The sequence below is a fragment of the Apteryx mantelli genome, chromosome 25 (genome assembly GCF_036417845.1).
Source record: "Apteryx mantelli isolate bAptMan1 chromosome 25, bAptMan1.hap1, whole genome shotgun sequence".
NCBI classification, from domain to species: Eukaryota; Metazoa; Chordata; class Aves; order Apterygiformes; family Apterygidae; genus Apteryx; species Apteryx mantelli.
This window is the reverse complement of record NC_090002.1, coordinates 5,170,018-5,186,503: the sequence shown is the minus strand read 5'-3', so window position 1 is coordinate 5,186,503 and position 16,486 is coordinate 5,170,018. Positions and strand designations below refer to the sequence as shown.

The 16,486-nt window shown below is 44.1% G+C and overlaps 1 protein-coding gene across 1 annotated transcript in view; it reads left to right on the top strand.

Annotated features, from left to right (window-relative positions):
- Window positions 1–16,486, top strand: part of PKP1 (plakophilin 1) — a 42,298-nt gene that overhangs the window by 19,561 nt on the left and 6,251 nt on the right. Inside the window, exons 4-11 of the mRNA XM_013944055.2 lie at window positions 6,613–6,757; window positions 8,458–8,665; window positions 9,481–9,658; window positions 11,812–11,926; window positions 12,812–12,967; window positions 13,071–13,247; window positions 15,325–15,478; window positions 16,008–16,194. Of these exons, the coding sequence (XP_013799509.1) occupies window positions 6,613–6,757; window positions 8,458–8,665; window positions 9,481–9,658; window positions 11,812–11,926; window positions 12,812–12,967; window positions 13,071–13,247; window positions 15,325–15,478; window positions 16,008–16,194 (1,320 nt within the window). The remainder of the gene's footprint in view (window positions 1–6,612; window positions 6,758–8,457; window positions 8,666–9,480; window positions 9,659–11,811; window positions 11,927–12,811; window positions 12,968–13,070; window positions 13,248–15,324; window positions 15,479–16,007; window positions 16,195–16,486) is intronic.

Below are 16,486 nucleotides of genomic sequence, written 5' to 3'. Positions count from 1 at the left end.
CATGGAGCACTGGTGGTGTCAGTTTGCTCATCTCAGAAGCTTTGTAATTCCTGTGGAATGGAAGACAAAAACACTATGTAAACTAGAAGCAACTTGTTCCAGGGAATTTCTGACTAAAGAGTGTAAAAGTGTAGTGGGAGTGACGGCCGAATGAACAAATGTGGGGCTGCTGCTTTTTTCTGCATAGGGGAAATGTTGATTTTGAGAAGTTAGTCCCAGGTGGGCAGACTTTCTCCAAAGAAAGTCCTCCACTGCAGCACTCACAATTGCAGCCTTGGTCATTGCTTTGGAAAGGTCACTTGAAGAATAATTAGTTTTTCTGAAGAGAAAGAGAATTGCTGTTGTGAGAGGAATATTCTCCAGTGCTGAATGCCCTCTGGTTAGGGAGTGGTTCCATTTATACACTTCTCCTGGCTGGGGGCATTGCTCATCTGGCAAAACTGGTTCTGATGTGGAAACGTCAGGCTTGAAGTTGTAGGCCCAACAGGGGCTGTGTCCCCTAAGTAAATCTGATCTGGCTGGGGCACCCCTCCTTGCTCCCAGTGAAACTCACTGCAGAGCTGGATTAGTTTGGAGAGCAGTTTGTACAAGTGGTTCTGCTCCTGACTCAAAGGAGCGGAGGTTGGCAGCAGTGATCCTTATAATTTTGGAAACATATTAAGGACTTGTCCTCTTTGAAAAAATGACTGATTTGGAAGGCCAGTCCTTCTCTGAAAGCAGGTTATGACAGGGTTGCTGTTAGCCTTGGTGTGGAGTGTGTTTTTCTTGAGAAGGGGCTCTTACAGTTAGGACTGTATCTGGGCTCTCTTTGCTGTGTAGGACTGTTTCTGGTTGGAGAATTCTGCACTTGGAGATCTTGATCTTTATTTGGGTGGCCTGATCTTTGGGTAGAGAGAGAGTTGCTTGTAGGCATCCCATTATTAACCTCTGCATTCAGAAAGAAGGCTTAGCTGGGTAATAGCTGCTGGGTAGTACCCTGTTTGCAGCTTTGCTCTTTCTATCCCAGTAGTTCTTAAGGTAGAGTTTTTGCCTTTAGAACCATTTAGGACCGTTTTGTGTTTAGATTTCATGCTACCTAATTCCTATGTAGGTGGGTAAGTTGTCCACAGTTTGGCAAACCATCTCTGTGAGCAATGGAAGTGTTAGATTATTTCCACCCTTTCAGAAGTGATATGATGGGATAATTCCTATTGCTGTAGGAGTGAACCTGGTGGGATCTGAGATCCAGTGGGTCTGTCTTTAATACGGAACTGCTCTGTAACACAGTGACTCTGGATGGGGTCAATACTGGTTCAAGAGCTCTGCTCCTCAGATGCCTCATGCTGCATACCTAATCTTCTTCCCAGATGGTGTGAGATGAAAAAGGAAACATTGGATATTCTCAAGTAGTGATATTGGCATGTGGGTATCAAAATATGGAGTATGCAAGAACTGTCAAAGTCTGGCTGAGCAGTCTCTCTAGCAGAACTGTACTTGGTCGCAAAGTTACTTAATTTCTAGAACTCTTCTTGACTGTGTGATTGCCTCCATTTATTGAACTGGTTTTCCATGTCTAAAGCATTTCCTTTTCAGAAACAGAAAAGTTGTCTTGGACAAATAACTCTCGGAAGAGGCCTTCCTCATATAGAACAAACTTCAGCTGAGGAAAGATCCTTTCCTCCAGCTAGTTTAACACCTGAATGCTTTTTTGTGGAAATCTTGTGCCATAAACTAAAGCATGTTGTAGGGTTTTACTTGCCCCAAAATACTGGCTCTAGTGATGAAATCTGAATTTTGCAGTTTGTTCAGATCAGGAGGTTATTCCAAAGATACTGGCTTGCTTTGAGAAATGTCCTCTTGAAGTATCTTCCCTTCCACCATCTGTCATTATGATACTGCCTCAGTGAGCAGAGGGGGACTTTGTCATGTCCCTTCCGGACATACTTCTCTGTAACTATTCAGGGGCTTTCTTGTAAGTCTTTGTAAGCATATGTTATGTCATACTTGCAGCAACATTTCGGAGCTCAGCGTCTCTGGCCTGGGCTCAGAAGCTCATGAATTATTCTAGTGGTTCCCAAAGTCAGTTCCCAATGTGCACCATTCACATTTTTCCAGAATACAGCTTTTTGGGGTAGGTATTTCTATCTAATAGAGCTAGAGGGAGACTTTCTGGTGCCCAGGGCACCCCATTCTCCTCAGCATGCTTCTCTCCTTTGGATGCTTATGGCCTCCTGCAGATCTGCAGCCTTTCATCCTGAGAGGCAACAGCAACAGTGGTTTCAGCAGCTGGTGAAGACTAGGCATATTTGCCTGCTCTTAACCACTTCCTCTGATTGATGGTACTTGCTTTTCTTTTGTGACAGTCATGCTTCAATGACTGTGTGCCATCTTGAACTAGCCATCTTTTAGCTAAGTAACATCTTGTGATTCAGCACAGTCAAGAAAAAATTTCTACACCTTCCTAGGTCATCAGGTAGCAGTAACAAGAAACAGCAATAAAACATATGGTGTTTAATGTGTCCTAGAAAACCCTGGGTCTTTCTTCCCCTCGAGCTGGAACTCAAGGTACAGGAAAACTATTGCTGCCATCAGCGGACATTGTTTTAGCCCTGCTTCCAAATGTGTTGCATTGCATGCTTCAGATACCACAAGCACAAGGCGTTGACAGTCCAGGCCCAGGACAGATTGGTGATATAGGCTGAGTGTGGCTCTGCAATAGTCTGTGCAGTAGTCAACTAGTTATGTGCATATTACTTTACTGTAGATGCCCGCATCTGAACTAGTTGCCCTGGGCTCTTGTTGCCGCAGCAGAGATACAGTCAGGGGCCAAAGGAGCTGAAATCTGAGGTAGGTCAGCAAGTTACCCCTAACAAAGTCAGCATCTCTCTATTTACTTCGGAGGAAACCTAGGTGACTGCCTGAGTTGCAGACATTACTGTCAGGTCAGGCCAATCTCACCCTTTGTGAAGGATTCAGAGTATTCTCATTTGTAAAGGCAAAGAGGTGAGTTGGGGAGTCTGCAGACATTCTCCAACTTAAGGGTTGCTGATATTGATCAGGAGCCATTAATGGACATCTACAATATGCACTGTCTTCCATAATACCACATGCACCTATGGCCTCGTTTTTAGGTATTGTTGATGCATTTCATTCTGGCATTCTCTGTGGATGGGAGAAAGAAGCTAAAATGCTGCTTCAGAGTTCACATGAAAGTGAGTGGCCCTCAAGAGACCTGGGGCAACACTTTGGATTTTTTATATAGCAAAAGCATGGTTCAAATATGTCATATCTGCCTATGGCAACACTGGCTACCCCAAGACAGGCTACAGCAGTCTCTGTGAGCTGTAGCTAAAGTTCAGGGACAGTAATTGTGTGTTCTGTAACCATTCATTCCTTGCAAGAAGCTCAGTCTCTCTGGATATACAATAAGTAGCAAACACAGAATAGTTATTGTAAGAGTCAAAAAAGGGAACTTAGTTTGTTTTCTGGTAGATATCCTCTCTTTCAGGATAGGAGATCAGGACCAAAGGAGATCAGTATCGAAACATAGGCTCTCTTAGGCTATGTCATACAGTGAAAGCAGAACCAAGTACAAAGATAGGCATCTTCATTTTGTTTTGTTCTTTTTTGAGATAAGCTGCTTCTGAAAATGACTGTTTTACAGTATTGGCTCAGTGTGATGTGGACTTGTTTGCCCTGTGTGTTTACATCCAAAGGAATTGCAGAGGAGTTGTGCATGTTGCTGTCCTGACAGGGTTCATACAGCAGGATTGCACATGGTGAGGATCCCTTCCTCCTGGGCTCAATGCCAATCTATGCCCATCTCCCTGGTATTTATGCACTGAGCAAAGCCTGAGGGGAGTCTCCAGCTGAGCTCTCCACGGCACCGAGATCTTGGTGGAGAGTTCCAGTGACAGACGCGGCTGCTCGGCATGGAGCATGGCCGTCAGGTTTGATTTGGTGCAAGCTAGTTCTGGAAAGCTCAGATGCTCAAGAGAGATGCAGTCATAGGTTTGAGTGTCTTCACTCTCATTTTGTTAATGAACAATGGAATTTCTTAGAAATTTCTGTTTTCCTCCTCTCCTGGGAGTCATAGCCCTAATAACCCGGATGGAAACTTAGATCAGATTAGCACAAACCAACTTGCTAATATGAAGTGTACCAAAGGCATTAGTATCAAACAAGAGAATTTGCCTTTCTGTGATGCTGATCCTATTAAGTATTTGTTTCCCTTCCAGACCTGAATCTGATCATCTAATTTGTCTCTTGTTGAATCATTTCTAGTTGAGGTCTCTCCCTATTCTGATTGCTTCTTTATTGTGGAAGAAGAACAACCTCTGGAGTTCTTCCTACCAGACGCATTGACCCGGGTTGGAGATGGCCACAGCCCAAGAATTTCTCTTGGAGCAGGTTGTTGTTCGCATAGTGTTGATCTGGTTAGGAATATTCCTGACTGGCTGATGAACAATCTCCCTGTTAGCACAGGCCTGGCCAGGGTGATTATATCCTTGACTGGGAGAAATCACTGCTTCTGACTTCTCAGGTGGTATGACTGAACCTAGCTGCTCATCCTCTGTGAACTTCTCCTGTCGGTGATCCAGCAGAGGAAATGGATTCTGCTTGGCCATCTTTTCCCATGCAGAACTGGACCTGGCTGCTGAGTTTTTCACTGCTGAAGGAGGGTTTGCCCCTCTTGTGGAATGGATGTGTAGAAAATCACCATCTTTGAGTAGCTGGACTAGATGGACATCTTTCTCATAAAACATGCTCTTGGGTTGAGGTTTTTCTTGACTTGGGCAATATACCAAAAAAAAAAAAAAGTATTACCATGATTAGATATGCTCCCTACCTCCCTCTCTACCCTGCCAGACCATGTCCATATTCTCAAAGGAGAAAGCTCTCTGATGTCACTCATGCTGGACCTGTTGGTGTCTCAGCTCTATTGTGTGTCTCAGAGAGCACAAAAAGACTAAGAGAAAATCAGAGCACCCTGAATCTTACAATGACTAAATCCAACCCAAAGCTTTTTGAGGTTCCAGTCTCCAGTTTAAACTTTTTCTTTCCAATTCGTTTCAAGCTTAATGCAAGTTTCTTGGAGACAAGTTTTGATAAAGGTTCAAATGACGAAGAACTGTATGATGAAATGATGTGATTTTATTCTTACAGTAGAAATGGAAGTGGAATGATGTTCATCTAACCTTAGTCATTGAAAGCTTAATGTCCCCTCCAAGATTACCGTCTCAGATTTCTGTATATCAACAGATGCACAGGTATCTCCAGAGGGCAGGTCCTCTTGTCTTAAGATAAATGTCTAAGACACATAGGCAAATTATTCTTTGGAAGCACCTATTTCTCTTCTTTCACTACACAGGTGCTTAGATGAGTAAGTTAAACTGGATGCAACTTTACTAGTAAGAGTAGGGAAGGTGAATCCCGCCTGACAACGGTCTCTGCTGCTGTCTTCCAGTGTCACACCATAATTGTTGACTTTTGATATTTGGTATGACATTTGTTATAGAATGGTGGGGATTATTCATTGGCCTGTGCTGTGTGGAGGTGAGAGTCTTTGGATACTTAAAGACAAAATATTTATCTTATAGTAAGCTGCTGGTCCTTTCTAGACCTTTATTTTTACAGTTCTTTGGCACAATCAAAATGAGTCTGCATATCTTGTGCATGATAAGATAGTCAGTCCCTCCTAGTAATATTTAATACTTCAAATGTAATAGGTTCATTTAAAGATATTATTTAAAAGATTCTATTTTGTTAGAGTCTATTGGATTGTCTCATGACGATCAACCCCTCTACATAGTCACTAACTAGGCTGACACGAAGCAAGAGCTAGTATACGAATTGATATGGCTCAAACAGGAACCGATCACCCCGATCTCCAGGTAAAACTCCCCATCAGTCTCAGCTGAAACCTGAACGAGGAATGATATCAGTCAGGCAGCAGAACTATTAAGTAATTGCCTTAGCAAGTCTCCCACACTTTTTGATTTCATCTACTGTTAACAAAGTGTTTCCCATTTGTTTTCCATCACTGCTTAAATAGTAATAATCATATGGGATGTTGGTTTTTGAGTCTTCTCAGTCCTGAACTTTGTGATGTCATTTACTTCATGTGAATTAATGCAGGCTCTGCTGCCATGAGCTGAGACCTGTGTAAAGCCAGCTGCAGGCCTAAGAGGCAAGGATGCTAAGAAATAATAGCTTTTTCTAGACTAACTGATATAATTGGAAAAAGAGACAAGCTTTGTGGTTCAGAGCCCTTTCATCAGTCTGCAAGTTTGTACCTTTTTCTAATTTTATGTAGCTTAATATCAGTACTGCTAAAGACAGCTGGAGCTTGGTCTTTTTAAACAAGGGGACAAATCTTTAAATGTCTGTATTTTTCCCAAGCCTTTCATTCCTGCTCCAAGCCAGAGCTATTCATAACCTTCCTCTGGATTCTTTTATCATCTCCTTTTTGAGACAGAGAAGGGCACTAGGGGTGCACCATATGATTTGTATGGTGATGTGATCATGTTTTGTGTTCTGTGTTTGATTCCTTCCTACTAATTCCTAGTACTGAAGTAGCCCTTTTGCCTGTGAGTGAGCACCAAATCAATGCTGTATTTCTCTTTAACGTAGAATATGTGGTGATGAAATAGACGGCGGTGCAATGACCATCCAGAAAGCCATACAACTTCTGTGCTCCTCCGATGACAAATACCAAGCTATGGGTGCTTACTACCTCCAGCACACCTGCTTCCAGGATGAGTCTGCCAAGCAAGAGGTGAGCTAACTTCTTCACAGCTCTGCAGTCACATTGGGTGTCAGGGCACACTAGTTGGATGAAACTGGTTTTCGTCAGTGCCTAGCATCCATAGCTCCTCTTGATTTTGATTATGGACTCTCAAACTTCGTTAGTCCCACATGGGAATTAATTAAGTGGATTTTTCAACTACTAGTGGCCACTTTCTCTTAATAGCAATGGAGTCAGGATTTTAACACAGGGGAATAGTTACCAGGCAGCAAAGGAGACTGTGGCCACATTATCACCATAACCTTCTGTGACACAGATGGATGGGTTCTGGTGACAGGAGAAGCCACCCAAATGCAGTCTCCTCTCCTGCATGCAAATGCACCTAGTTCCACATGAATCTCCTGGTATCTGAGAGCTGCAGTGTCCGAGTCATACAAAATTGCCCTAAATCCTGCTGCAATCTTTTCATTGCGCGTTGCTCAATGACATTTCAGCCATTCACCTAATCCAATGGATTAGTCAGTGATCAGGTATAAAGATATTTAATCAAACAGAGCTGCTCCTCATAGCACAGCTTATTTTTCTTATGTTCTTATTCTCTAATTACTATTTTTATGGCAACACACAGCAAAGGAGGCCACTTAAAGGATGGATCTGCTATAGCAACACTTTCACAAAAGTTTATCCCCATCCTGCCTTATTTGCAGTCATGAAAATGTGAGTTTCTCAAGATGGCATCTGTATAAAGGTGGCCTTCTATTTTCTGGCACAGTGTGTGAACATACCTTTGTCCTTGGTGCAGCTGAACTGAGTGCAGGGACCCCTGCCCATGTTATAGTCACTAACTGTGGTGTGACCACTCCCTTTGTTACTGTTGAGAATGCACCGGCCTGGCCTGTCCCATCACTTCCCAGAAGGATGTGTTAGAGCAAGTATACAATGAGTCATCTGAACGCATGCTTGTTTTCTTTCCTTTTTAAAAGGCACTCATTCATTTTCTATTGTCAGCAAATCTTCAGCCAATAGGTTTGTTTGTGTTAGTAGGGGCTCCACTGGGACTTATGTCTCCAGTAGACCTGGCACAGTAGGGAATCCTATGGCAGGAGACTTCATTATTTCAGAACACCTCAGCTGGTGGAATTCACATGGCTTTCAAACCCTCCTCAGCTTGTGTTATGTCCTTTAGGTCTGGATTCACATCTCTTTCCAATGTGGCCTGATGTACCCTCCCCTTTTCAGTACTACAATATGGCCCATTACTTCTAGTTAACCTCGAGGGCATTTACACTGTACCACTACCATTCCTCTAGTTCAGCCTGTGATTTCAGGATGCAAATAAATTACCATGTTGTATTATTATATTGCTATAGATGTCTTTTGCATATTTACAGGGCCTCATTTTCACCTGACATAAACTGATGGAGGTAAGTGAGAGTTTGTGGAAGCAAGCAGTTTTCTATCAGTGAAGGATTTGGCCCATGGCTCATATGCATCCATTATTAAAAGTTGAGCTTTAATCACAAGGGCAGCACCAGGGTGCCCACCACCTATGACCTGAACAGATATATAGTTTGCAGGCTCTAGCCATTCTTTACTGCCAGGTCTATTTTTCAAATTCCTGTGAGTATGTGCCATGTTGACTCCTTGCAGTTCTGTGACTGTTACAGTTATCCCTCTCTGAGTGATGCTTTGCACACCACATTGATGGTGGCATGTTTTTCATGGCACAGGTCTATCGGCTGGGGGGAATTGCCAAGCTCGTCGAACTGCTCCGCAGCGCAAACCAGAACGTTCAGCGAGCAGCAGCTGGAGCCCTCCGAAATTTGGTCTTCAGGAATCCAACCAACAAGATAGAAACCCGACGGCAGAATGGGATAAGGGAGTGTGTGAGCCTTCTACGGAGAACGGGGAACACAGAAATTCAGAAACAACTGACAGGTGCACAGCAGATTGCCAAGAGACCCTCGGCTGGTGTCAGCCCAGATACTGACTACACCAGCCTTGAGTTTCCAAGGGGCTCACCTATCAACAATGACCATGATCCTCCCTGTCTGTGGTCTGTGTTGCTCAGCACTTAGAGGCCCAATAACCACGGTGCTGCCATATCACAAAGAGGAAGTTTTATGCTCCTGTTGCATGAAATGGCAACTCAAAGCACAAGGCAGAGGAGGTCCTGGCCTGTTGATATCCTGCAGGGACTCCCCATGCCACAAGTGCCCATTGGGGCTGCATCTGCCCCAGGTTTCCCTCCACAACTGTGGTCGCCCAGACATTCTCATGCCTTCCTGCACCCTTGGCGCCCATGCAGTTCCCAGGGAAGGCCCAAGGCACTGGCAGCCCACAGAAGGTTGGGCAGGCTGTCTGGTTGGTGTCATAGCTGTTCTTGAAGGATTGACACAGATTTGTTGGCACAGGTCACCCTCAGCTGTGCTTGAGATCGTGTGTTCAAACCTTCCCAAGATCTCTGGAGAGATGCCTTCCCCTTGCTAAATGAATGGCAATAAATGCCAATTTGGGGAGGCAGGAGGGTGCTCAGATGCCCACCTGCACATGATAAAAGGCTCAATTGCCCATTCAGCCTTTCTCCTATTGGGATGGACAGAGACTAGGGTATAGGGCAGCCTCTGCCCCTCGTCAGTTCAAAGAGGGATGGAGTGAACAAGGATTTTGTTGCTGGAATTCACTCTGGTCTAAAGAAAGTTTCTACTGCATTGTGACCTTCTGCTAGAGCTTGTCTCCTATTTCCTTTCTAGGACTGCTCTGGAACCTCTCTTCCACCGATGAATTAAAAGAAGAGTTGATACAGGAGGCCCTCCCTGTCTTGACAGACTGTGTTATCATCCCTTTCTCTGGCTGGTCTGATGGCAGCTGCAATAGGACAAGAGAAATTATTGACCCAGAAGTATTCTTCAATGCTACAGGGTGTTTGAGGTGAGTCATCAAGCAGGGACTTACTGTAGTTTGCCTGTCTGTTGACATAAGCTGAAGATGTCTAAATCCCCTAACAATAGTTTCATAGTTTCATTAATACCTTTACAGTGAGCATGTTTTTACATATTCTTCTTGAGAAAGTTTTCCTGACTAGAGGGAGTAGAAAAACTTCCATGTAAAATATTTTTAGCATGACAGTATCTTCTTTTTTCTTCCAAATAAGTTTGTCCTTGCAAATTCTCTCCTCAAAAAATACAAGTTGCTCTGTCATTGGAGAGCTGCAATACTGAAACCTGACAGTATTCTACTTATATCAGGAAACCTGGCACTTTTTGCCCTTAGAATCTGAGGTTTCAAAAGACAATTTTGGTTGCTAGAAAAAAACTGGTCTGGGTTTTAGGTGATAAAAGAAAGAATTCTCTATGTGGGGAAAACAAGCGTTTTCCCACTGATTTTAATAACTGTTTAGCTACAGAATATTCTCATTGCCCTGGACCCTTGCTGGCACTCCGTGACATACGCAATTTACTGTCTATCAGCTCGTTTCAACAGATGGGTCAGCTACAAAATGGGAGGTGCAGATCAAGCCCAGAGTAGGTTATCTTTTCACAGAAAAGCCAGAGTTCTTTTGTAGGGGATCTTCGTCCTGACTTGCTATTTCTCCTACCACCCTCCTCCAGTTGGATGCAAGCTTCTTGTCTCACTGGGAACAAGTGGGGAAAAAAAAAACAGTATAATTAGGTACTTTCATCAACTGAAGCTCTCCCTGAGGGAGTGCAGAGCCGACCGCACCCTTACCAGACATGCAGCTAGTAGGAGCTGTATCTGCTTATGAAACAAAATGGGTGAATATGGTAGGGGCCTTTTGAGAGTTGATACTATCATCTTCTGAGGCTGGGAAACATCTGAAAGTTAGTGAATGCAGCTCCTTTCTCTGTCCTGGAAGGCAACCTTCCTCATGCAATTGCGTGTCAGGGTGAGTGGTATATGTAGCGTATGAGTTGCTCCACTTACAAGACCATCTAAACTCACCACTGCCATAGGATAGTCCATTAAAATAAGGAAAGGAGTATGATGTTAGAGTCTGTAAAAAGGGCTTTCCAGGGAGTTTAACTCAAGGTAGGCTCTGTCTCCTGAGACTTGTTTATCACAATCTGTGACAGTAATATATGACACCACCACTAACCACTATCAGACTACAGGTCAGTGAGGGAGCTCCAAAGGCTCAGAGAACAAGACTCAGGAGCACCCAGAGGAAGGAAAGCAGGGTGGTTGGGTCCAGAGCCCCTTCTCCCAGGGATGAGCCGGGAGAGCTATGACTCATTGCACTGCAACACCATAACGCAGAGATGAGAACAGCCTTGGGTTTGCCCTGAGGTCAAGCCATTGCTGCTCAAGCATTTCTGGATTGCAGATGAATTCATGTTAATGAGGAGGCTGCAAATCACAGTGAACATCAAATCCAGTTCTGGGATGCCTGGAGTGACTATCTCACAACAATTGCCAACCTCTCTTTGTTTTTCATTTGCAAGCTACAAGGCATTAAAATAGGAAAGAAAAAAAAAAAAAGCATTTCCTGTTACTGGAAAAACTCCCCTGCTCTGGCAGCAGCCTGCTGGAGTGCTCAGGAATACAGTACACCTGGGTCAGTCCCTCTGGTCAGAGCTATTGCTGCAGTTCATCATGCCTGCCCATGTTTCCCATGCAAATTGCTGTCGACTCTGTGTAGCTCCATGGTCACAAACGTTTACACATTCCTGATTTTCACAATAATTACGGGTGGTCTTTATTCAGCCTTCTCTTTGGAAACACCTCCAAAGAGGCAATCAGTCTATGCAACATCCCATGCATAGCCTCTAAGGCAAAATACTGCTGTTAGTTATTCTTGATAGGAGGATATCTTCTGTATAGAGTTCTTTAAGAGGACATTTTCCCAGATGAAATCCATATAAAAGAGCAACATGAGAGCTATGCAGCCTCACAGAAGGCCTGCAAAATGAAAGCAATACACCACCTTACTGAATCCTCAAAAAAGAACCCTTAAGTTCAACCAGAGGCACTGACAGAATGGGGCTGATAAAGACTTATGAGTGAACTCAACTAATCCTCTCTCCTCCTTCTCTCCTGACATGCTCTGCAATGTCTTTCTTCAGAAACTTGAGTTCTGCAGACATGGGGCGCCAGACCATGAGGAATTACCCTGGCCTGATTGATTCAGTCATGACTTACGCCCAGAACTGTGTGGCTTCTAACCGACCCGACGATAAGGTACCAGATGCTCCTCCCAGGTTGTCTGCTAGAGTTCAGTCCTAGCAGACCCACAGTTAATAATAATTACAACCTTGAGAATATCTCAAAATCCCTTTCAGATTCAAATACAAGAGGCAACGGGGCTCTGTGACTCCTCTTGTCCTACCAAATGCCATTGTGATCTATTGTAGGATTGCAAAACCTCCGTGCTGTTGGCCTGAAGTAGATGTGGGTTTTACAACTTCCCTTTACCAAACACAGAGCCACAGAAAAGTATTTTGGCTCCTGTGCCCCCAGTATGCTTCCCTACCTTGCCCTCCCACCCCAGGATCCTTCTGGCATCTTGACCTACCATCTCTTGGTTGCCCTATCACACATGCATTCTTCCAGCAGGGCTTAAGTTTATAAACCCCAGATTGGCATCAAACTCAGTAAGAAGCTAGGAGCTGTCATCATTCTGCCACTCTCCAAACTGTGACTCTGGTCACTGTTTGTAAATGGCACTTATCTCAAGCAAAATAGTGTTTATGGCCACACTTTCAGGAGTTCAACACCTGCAATACTAGCCAACATCCTCTTTCTCTTCTTCTTCATCAATTCAGCAGTGACAGTGGGACCTAATAAGGCCCATTCAGTCAGTCAGTTCATTGAGATACACAATATCACACTTGCTAATTGTTCAGCCACAAGGCTCTGTGGCCTTAGTTCATGACTACTCTACCTCCTTTTTCCTGTTTATCTCCCATCCATTGCTCCATTAAGCAGGGTCAAGACCTTATACAGTAGAATGCCAAAAAAAGATAACTATTTCATAGTCTATATCCTCTCTATAGCTATAGCAGGTGCTATTCCATCTTTCTGCCTAATGTAATGTTTGCATCTTTCTTCCGGGGGTGATTTCAGTCTGTGGAGAATTGCATCTGCATCCTGCACAATCTCTCCTACCGCCTGGATGCTGAAGTTCCCAACAAATACACCCAGCTCAACCACATGGCCCGGAGTGTTTATATGGACAAAACTCTCACAGGCTGCTTCAACAGCAGGAGTGGCAAAATGGAGGTAAGATATGCCACAGAGGGCTTGGAAATGTAATATTCAGCCCTAGGCATGGGCTGCGAATGAGTAGCAGGATCTGAACTTGCAGTCTCTCATCTCTTCATAGAATGATGAGTATGGTATCCCTCTTCCTGAGGAGGATTATAAACCTAAAGGACCCAGCTGGCTCTACCACTCAGATGCCATCCGCACCTATCTGTCCCTGATGGAGCACAGCAAGAAGGATGCCACTTTGGAAGCTTGTGCTGGGGCCCTGCAGAACCTCACTGCAAGCCGAGGGCTGGTAAGCTCTCCTTTTCTCTCCTCCGTCACATGTGGCCAAACACGTCAGCGCCTTACGGTAGTCAGAAAGGAAAATGCTCTTTTTAAACCTCAGGGCACTATCACAATTCTTTCCACATCAGGTGCTCCAGCTTAGATATTTATAAACTCCAAAGATAGCATCTCATGGGGAGCTAGAATCAGTGACCCAAGGGATTTGCCCCAGATCTATATACCTTTCCAGGGGAACCTCCAGATTTCCTGGTCTGCCGGTCACAACACTAGCATCTGCTGGTATTGGCCCCCTCGCCCCAGGACACCAGTGTGGGTGTGCACAGAAGTGCACATGTGGACAGTTGTCATTAAATTGTCCATGAGAGAGAAAGGACATATGTGTGCAGCTGCCTGTGCATATTTTTATAGTGGGAGGTGGCTCTAATAACAGGGTGGGTTGTACAGTGGATTGTAGATCATGCTTACATCAGAGCTACTTATAAAATAAGCATCACAGGTGCTCCTAGTCCTCTGGGTATGGCAGCATGGAGGTGACGTGGACTGTATAACACCATGGGTATTGCAGGGGCTAGTGCATGGCAAGTGCCACGTCGCAACAGCATCTCTGTTCGCAGTGCCCAATATTGCTATGGCATGTCCTCACAAGCTGTGTTCATGTGGGCAAACCTCAACTTGTCTGTTTGTGTCGAACTTCATCAATTCTAATTTAAATAAGATGGCAAGGTAGATAAACAGATAATTATTTCGTATATAGCAGAGGTGTGTCACGTGTGCAAAGTGTTCCACCCAGAAACACAGAGTGACTCACTGAAGGAGCCTTTGCTGCTAGGATAGCATTAACCTGCCAGTGCCAATCGCCTCCTGGGAGCTTTTATTACAAGTCTTTCAATGTGAAAATACTTTGGGATTTTCTTTTCAACTTAAGTAAATGGTGCCACTAACAACAGGAGGTAGGGAGCCCTTCACGGTGTGGGACAGAGGTGATTGGAGAAATGGGGCTGGAGCTATGCACTACATAGAAATGAAAAAGCTTTCAGCAATCATTACACAAAAATGTCTTTTTAGAGGGGGAAGAAAGTAAGCAAACAAAAAAAGCTTTGACTGAGTTAAAACAACTAATTTTAACCTTCTGGAAGGGAATAGTTGGAATTTACCAGAATGTGCAGAAACAGCTTTTTCTTTCAAAGGTCTTATTTCAGCTCAGATCTGGAGTTGGAATGGGTTGCTAGGTTTTATTATCACTTAAGGAAAGGGAGACTGGTGAGAAGCTTGCAAAGTGATGCCATTAACCCTGTAGCTTATAGAGGAGGAGTCTGAATCTCTTCTCAGTCTCAGCTTCACACATCTCAATCTGCTGGTGTGAATCCGTAACACAGCACATGTGACTCTTGGAGCGTGGGAGGGAAACTGGATCTCAGCCCAGTGGAAGGGGGTTGCCTCCCAGCTCATTCCCTCCGTCCTCTTGTTGCTGTTGGTGGATGTGTGTCACTCTCTGGTGGTGTGATTATCTCCAGCAGCCTGTCTGGTGGTGCAGTAGCTGAGAAGTTCAGTTTAAACTCTACCTATAAGTGTGCAACTTAATGTTCTATGCTTCAAAATTCATGAGCACTTGGCTGCATCGGCTCAGCCCAAAGATCCTCTAGAATTACATGAGCAAACATGAAATTGTGATCCAAGACATGCATTGTTGGCCTTGAGCTTGTTTCTTAAATGTATCATTAGCTGTTCCTGCTCTGAAGCAGCCTATTGCTTATGGCATGGCAGGGAGCTAAGCAAGGGCAATGTAGACATGAAGGTGAAAATTCTCCAACTAATGGGAATATAAGTTGGGTGAGCAACTGTCCCCCCTTCAGGCCTCCAGGAAGAGGACAGAAGTCCCAGTCATATCACAGAGGATGAGAATGACTTTGCAAAGTGCTTTTGGAGAAAAGGGGTAAATGACAAAGTAGATAGGATTATGATAGCAGAAGAAGGTATTATATGGATGCTTATTTTATAGTGTAGCCATGTTTGGCTCTGTACATTGTTCCAGTTGTGTTCTTCCAGTATTAGAAGTCATCAGACATCTCTGTTCTGTCTCCTAGATGTCCAGTGCCATGAGCCAATTGATCGGTTTGAAAGAAAAAGGTTTGCCTCGCATAGCACGGCTCCTTCAGTCCAACAGCTCTGAAGTTGTCCGGTCTGGGGCTTCTTTGCTGAGCAACATGTCCCGACATCCTATTCTCCACAAAACCATGGGTAAGTAATTTTCACCACAGAGTATTCCAAAACAATGTCTAGCTTCTACCCTTCTAATATCTGCCCACCTCATTTTGTAAACCCCCAAGACAGGATTCAGCCAGGCACCCAAATGGGACAAAGGAATGTTATTTGTTCTGGCCAAATGGACCATTACAGATGATATCTGCTTTCTTAACAAAATACATGCTATTGCAAAGTCCACATAAGCATGTGGTATGCTTATGTGCTTATGTGTAGATAATGACAAATCTGCGGAGTCACTGAGCTGCCGCCTGGATGAGTATTCTGGAGACTGAGTTGGACTTGACTACCCCTGATCCATACCATTGCCTTTCCAGAGGCTTACAGAACTAATCTTAGCTGCGAAAATCAATAATGGCCACTGTGCTATTACTGTCCAACATTATTAGTGTCTCCTTCAGGGGATAATACTGCATTCTTGTGTTGAATTGTGCTTACTCAAGTAGTATCATTCACTTTTGTTAGGTTTTATTTAAATGTTGATTGGAACATTTCACCTCTTTAGCTCACCAGGTGCTTCCAGATGTATCACGTCTCCTATCATTCCAGTCTGGAAATACCAACAGCTTTGGAGAGATCATGACATCAGCCTGTTACACTCTGAGGAACCTCATCATGTCCAACCCACACCTGGGAAAGTCTTACTTGACAAGCAACATGCTAAATAATGTAGTAAGCCTGTGCCGAAATGGGTGAGTTTGGAGCAGAAGGCATACAGAGCTTCATGTGCAGACATTTTTGAGCCTGTGCACTCTGTGCAAAACCAGATTAATTACAGAGCCTCCAGAGCACCAATTCAGAGCTGTAGGGACTGAGTAAAGCATTCTTCTTTCCCTGTCCTTGCAACTGAGAGTGCTGAAAAATTTCCAGTCTGTTGGTAGAAATCCTCAGCACTGATTCCTTGGTAACAGACATAAGCCATCCAGGGTGGGATTTGTAAAGGAGCCTCAGGAAATTTGCTGATTGAATTTAAAGAAATTCTAA